This window comes from Musca domestica, unplaced genomic scaffold (assembly GCF_030504385.1).
Source record: "Musca domestica strain aabys unplaced genomic scaffold, Musca_domestica.polishedcontigs.V.1.1 13, whole genome shotgun sequence".
NCBI classification, from domain to species: domain Eukaryota; kingdom Metazoa; phylum Arthropoda; class Insecta; order Diptera; family Muscidae; genus Musca; species Musca domestica.
In genome coordinates, this window is record NW_026712172.1 from 11,465,292 (window position 1) to 11,471,291 (window position 6,000).

Here is a 6,000-nt window from a genome sequence, read left to right on the forward strand (position 1 = left end):
GCTGAGATATTGGAAATTGGAAATAAAAGTACGAAAATGTACTAGAATCCTGAAATTCGGAGCTGAGAACACTGTTTGCGTGTTGAATCTGTTGTATTTTTGAAAATTCGAACTATAATGGTACAAAATGTACCAGTACTAATATTGTACTAAACACTGTATCATGATAATTACCACGAATAGTCTTTATTATAGGAAATTAAAACTTGATTAGGTACTAAAGGTAATTAATAATATAATATTAGTATTTATGGGTTCAGGGTAGTTAGGTTATGTAATTAAAATAAAGTTGTACAATATATTTCTAGGAATTTCGCCGGTGCGATAGTGTGTTTAAATGAGGATCATTTCAAATATATGCAAGACAAGTGTACTAAATTAGGAACAATTACTACCGGCAGCTTGAATAAAGCAAATAATTTGGTATGAGAATCGATATTTTTACAATGGGTCAAAAAGAAATGTTGTGGGTGTACGCAAAATGATTGATTTTGATTATGAAAATGATTATATGATTTAAGATGTCTTTGCTAAACGTGTACAGAATAATAAACCATTTGAATTCGGTAAATTAATGGAAAACAACTTTGATTTTTTTAAAGAAATTTGAATCGTATTTAAGTGTGAGAAAAGCATTCGATTTTTATAGGACCTCTATTAATTAGAGACTATTTAGATTATCTTCTTATTATTTCTCGACATTTTGGTAGAAATGTTAGTGGATAATCGATTTGATTCTCTTTGATATCACACAATACTTTTTGGTTTTACTGTACATTTCGAACTCCAAATTAAACAACCAACTTTAACATATTGCGTGGTAGTTTTGGATTTCAGACCCCAACCACTTATTCTATTGTCAAAAAATCGTCAAACATTCTCATAACTACTTTAAGCTTGTATTGTTGAACAATTGTTGTCGTCCCCTGTTATTAAGAGAAAATCCCCCAAGAGTAGGTTTTAGTACTGCTTTAACTGTTGATGCGCCTTTTGCCAATGCACTGCACAAAAAGAAAGCCACTCCTCCCCACACAACAATAGTTCTATGGTATTTACTATTGCTATTGTTCTTATCTTTTCTTTTTCGTTCGCCTGTTGTGAATTGGGCTCTTTTTAACTCCAATTCTTTTATTTAAGCCTTCATTTAATATGAATGAGTATTTGGGGCAAAGATAAAAAACTATTATGCGGGCATAATAAGGAGAACTGTGCATTAAATTGAAAGTAATGATGGAGAACAGCGGCTAATCCTCGAAAACAAAATATTTGTATTTAGTCAATGTTTAAAAATATTTTAATGTTTTAAAGCATCTGTCCCAGAACAACTGGGAGTCATTTCGCTGTTCCATTTTTTGAAATTTTAAATTGTGTATTGCATATATCTAGGGGCTCCCCGGTCGATATATTTTCCAGCTTTTATTTATGGCTTGCTCACGTTGTTTCCGGTATTTTATAAACAAAACCAACACAAGTACACATGTCTTCCGGTTAAATGACAATCTGTTCTACCGGAGGTAAAGTATTGTGGATGAATGCGACAACGAATGAATGAGCAAAGAAATATTTTTCACAGATACTAGGATCGAAAAATATAATTTTGATTAAATTTTTTATTCGTCTTTAGTAAAAACCTTAAAAAATCCATGATGATGGCACAAATATTGATGAAAACATCCACGTTTATATATTCCCCGGTCGTTCATAAAGTATTCTCTAAAAAATCACGATAATGAATCTATTTGTTCCCAAACCCTTAAGTTCCTTCTGTAAACATCAACATCTGTATATTTAATAACGTATCCTTTAAAAATCTATGATTATGGATAATCCTTTACAAATTTTTGACTAAAATCCAAGATTATGAATCCGATGGCCTTTTAGTCATTTGAATAAAAATTAAAATACAAGCATATATGTTGGCCCTGGAGAAAAAATCTTCAAAAATTCAAGTTTAATGATCTATCAGTTCTTTATTAAGCTATTGGTCGGTAAAAAGTACATTAACAATCCGTCTTCCTTGAGAGCAAATACTTTAAAAACCACGTTTCAAAATCTGTTGGTCGGTAGGAAGAAGTTCTTTAAAAATCCATACTTCAAAAATGGATTTTCCTTAAAAAAAATATAAAAACAACAATAAAGGGATTAAGCCTGACCATTTTGTAACAACAAAATTTTTAAAAATCCACATTGGACCTTGAGAAAAAAATCTTAAAAATCCACGCTGGCCATTAATAAAAAAAATCTTAAATAATCCACATTTAAGAATCTGTTGGTTGGTGAAAAGAAGTTCTTTAAAAATGCATTTTCCTTGAGAAAACATTTCGTATAAAATCTCCATTTAATAATCTGTTGGTCGGTGTAAAAAACGTTAATCCATTCTTTGAAAATGAGTTTTCCTTGAGAAATACTATGGTATCCCAAACAAGCAAGCCAAACACTGTTCTGTTGAGAAAAAATTTTTAAAAATCCACGTTGGTCTTTGAGTGATGAATTCTTAAAAAAACACGCTGGTTCCTGAGAAAAAAAATTTCTTAAAAAACCACGTTTAATAATCTGTTTGTCGGTAAAAATAGGTTTATAAACATCCATTATTTGAAAATCCATTTTCCTTGAGAAAAAAAAAAATTAAAAATCCACTTTGGTCCTTTATAAAGAAACTGTTTTAAAACCCACGACGGTTCTTGATACGAAATTCTTTTAAATTTCAGATATAATAATCTGGTGTCCTTTTGATGAAATTTTTTAAATTCCACGTTGATGTTTGAGAAAAGGATATACCAAATTCTGGATTGATGCTTAACAAAAAAATCTTAATGAATTCTTGCTATTTTTTTTTTTTTTTTTTAATACGTTAATTAATCTGTTTGTTCTCGAGATAAAGTCTTTAATAATCCACGGCTAGACAAAACTTATTTATCTTCAGAAAATAACTCCTCCTTCTATTAATTTCATTTCATTTAAAATATTTCGTATGTACTCACCTTTTCTCTTAACATGTCTTGTATACGGCCAGCTTGATTCTTTGAACGATGTAATTCTAATTGGAGCTACAAGCAGCGCTCTTGCCAGTTGATCTGAAGCGGAAAGACAGATGATTAATTTCATCTTAATCATTGCCAAGGCGGATTTTTAAACGTACCTCCGGTACATCCTGCGTATAATTATTGACCTGATGAACATCCAAATTGTCCGTCAACGATGAAAAATGAAGCCATGGAGCATCCAGTGATGCAGCTGGATTCACTTGCTGTTGTCGTTGTGATTGTTGATATTTTAACGTTACATTTTGGTTTGAGGCTATGGTAACGGATGCTGCTAATGCCGCTGCGCCGCTACTGGTGGGCTTAGCTGGTAAGGGAGGTGGTTTTTGGGTCCGCCGAGGCATTAAACATAGACTATTTGGTGTCGATTGGACTGTAGCTTGGCTATGTTGGAAGGCAGCTGCAGGACTGTCCAGGTCCAATTCCATTTGCTGGCGACTTAGAGGCCGCTAAAGGAGATGGCCCGTTTGGTAAGCAATGGAGAAGAATTCAAAATATGCGAAGTGTCATATAGGGTTGGAAACGAATGCTGTTGTTGTTGTTGAAGTTGCAATGCCCCTGTCATAATCATCAAATGCCCCTATTGATGATGATGTTGATGTGTGACATATTGCCCTTGATAACGCTGTTGCTGCTGAAAGTAATGACTTTGATTTGCACCCGGCCAAGCATATTGAGAACGCAGAAAGTAATTATGTGCTTGAATTAAATACTGGTACTGGTCTTGGAATGCCTGATGTTGCTGCTGCTGCTGCTGCTGTTGATGATGGTGATGGGAACTACTGCTACTACCAGCACTGCCCACACTAGCAGCACCCAATAAAGCTGCTGTTGTCGTCCCAGTGCTGTTGTTGTTGGTGCTGCTGGAAATAATGCTGCCCGGCACCTGCAAGTTGGTAAGCGGATCAAAAATTTGAGATAATCTTCCCGAAGGTACTTCGTCGGACATTTAGGTGGATTTTTTGTGTGTTACCTCTTTTTAAGATTACAAAAAACGGCTTTTGTAAAAGAAAATTTGTTTTAATATTGACTTTAAGTTCACTGGTATATTGGCATTGAGCTATATTGGTTTGTCGTCGTATACATTTTATAACTGAAATTAAACAGAAAATGGGTAATATTTAAACATTTTGAAAACTAAATATCTGACATGAAAATCAAATAAAATCAGAAATTATTTTTTAGAAATCATGACACTCTTTTATTAAAATATTTTTTAGAAATATTAACTGAGTATTTGACGTGGATCTTTTAATTTAATTTCAGGATGATCGAAAGAGGATTAAGCATGGAGTTAAAAAAAATTGTTTAATACTTGGGCTAGGACTTTTAAAGCATTAAACAAGGACTTATTTATATATATATAAAAGAGTAGTGAAATAACTGACCGACAGACTGGCGGATCTTATCAACGCCCAGACGAAACGTTTAAAGCTATAATCGTGAAATTTTGAAAATTTTAAAAGGATACGAAAAGTACTAATAATTGAATACTTTGTATCGGATGCACGGAATAAGCTAGAATTCTGAAACTTGGAACAAGCATCACTGATGGAGTGCAGAATAGATGCAGCAAAGAATTTTTGGAAATTCTAACTTTAAGGTTTTTAAAAGTTCTAAAATGGTACAAAATTTCTAAAATGGTATTGTTTGATACTATGTGAACCTAACGAGCTAAAAGATTGGAATTTTGTATGAGTGTCCAGTTGGAACAAACGTTTGATATATGAAGGTGGTTTCGGATTTGATTTGAAACTGTTTAATTTAAGGTGAACGGATCAAGCTAGTGATAAAGGGGTAGTTTCGGAAATTTGTGCTACATGTACTGCATACTATTATCTTCAGTACAATTTGTTATTGGGTAAACAGATAGTGCTTGGAATTTGAAATTTGGTAGCAGGGGTCGCTGCTCGTGTTTAGCCTGTGCATATGGAGGAAATTTCGGAATGTGTACTATAATTGTACAATACGTACTAAGTGGTACTAAAGTAGCTATTAAGTAAAGGGATATGATTCAATATATTTTTTTGTCGAAGAGTACTATATGGTACTGAATTTGGTACGGGGTGAGCGAATAGAGCTAAAATCCTGAATTTTGATATGGTCATTGTTAGTGTCTGTGGTTTAGAGAAGAAGCTGGTTTCGGAAATGTTTACTATAATTTTACAATAAGAACTGAATGGTACTATATTTGGTGAAAGGTGAAGGGATATAAATACAATTCTGAAATTTTATATTTAGATTACTGATGGTATCTGTATTTTATATACAAGGTTGAGATAAAGAAACTGCAACAAAGTCAAACGCCATAATGTTTACATTTTTTCTTAAACTTTTCGAATGAAAGCAAAAAATGTCGGAAATAGCATCAAATTTTAGAATTAGTTCGAATTGGTCACCTTTGGCACGAATTAAGGAATTATGAATGTTGCTGTGCTGTCTTTAGGTCTTTTGAATCTAATTTTTTTCTGTTGCGGTGTAAGTTCTTGCTATTTTTGGAATTTCAATGGCTTTACCCCGAGCTCATTTTTCAATATTTGCCGAATGGAAAATTGCGATATGCTCACGAGCCATTTTTCGGCCACTGTGACGCGGGTTTGAATCAAGTCGCTTCTTTACTTTTCTAACTATTTCTGCTGATGTTGCTGTTTTCTTCCGTCCACTTCCCTGACGTCAGGCTACGATACCAGTGTCACTGTAACGAGCGATGGTACATATGATTATAGCTGTCACTGGAATAATTTTAACAGCTGTCGGACAAGTTGGTTGCAGTTTTAAATCTCACCCTGTATGGCTGTGCTTTTGAAAATTCATCCAATATTTTTACGAAATGTTGGTATTGGTTGAAAGAATAGGTCTGGAATACTCATATTTGATATGGATGTCACTGCTGGCATCTGTGGTTAAAAGAAGGAGCTGGTTTTGGAAATATGTGCTATAATTGTTCGAAAAGTACTAA

General features: G+C 33.5%; 1 protein-coding gene across 2 annotated transcripts in view; it reads right to left on the reverse strand.

Moving 5' to 3' along the window:
• The window catches only part of LOC131800840 (sex-determining region Y protein-like), a 238,005-nt gene extending 233,875 nt beyond the window's left edge, over window positions 1–4,130 (reverse strand). The window contains exons 1-2 of one of the 2 annotated variants that reach the window (XM_059118626.1): window positions 3,140–4,130; window positions 2,982–3,074 (exon numbers count right to left, since the gene is read on the reverse strand). In XM_059118626.1, the coding sequence (XP_058974609.1) occupies window positions 3,048–3,074; window positions 3,140–3,469 (357 nt within the window). In that variant the 5' untranslated portion in view covers window positions 3,470–4,130 and the 3' untranslated portion in view covers window positions 2,982–3,047. Of the gene's footprint in view, window positions 1–2,981 lie in introns of both variants that reach the window. The other variant, XM_059118625.1, reaches the window with a different exon arrangement.
• Between the last annotated feature and the right edge of the window lie 1,870 nt (window positions 4,131–6,000).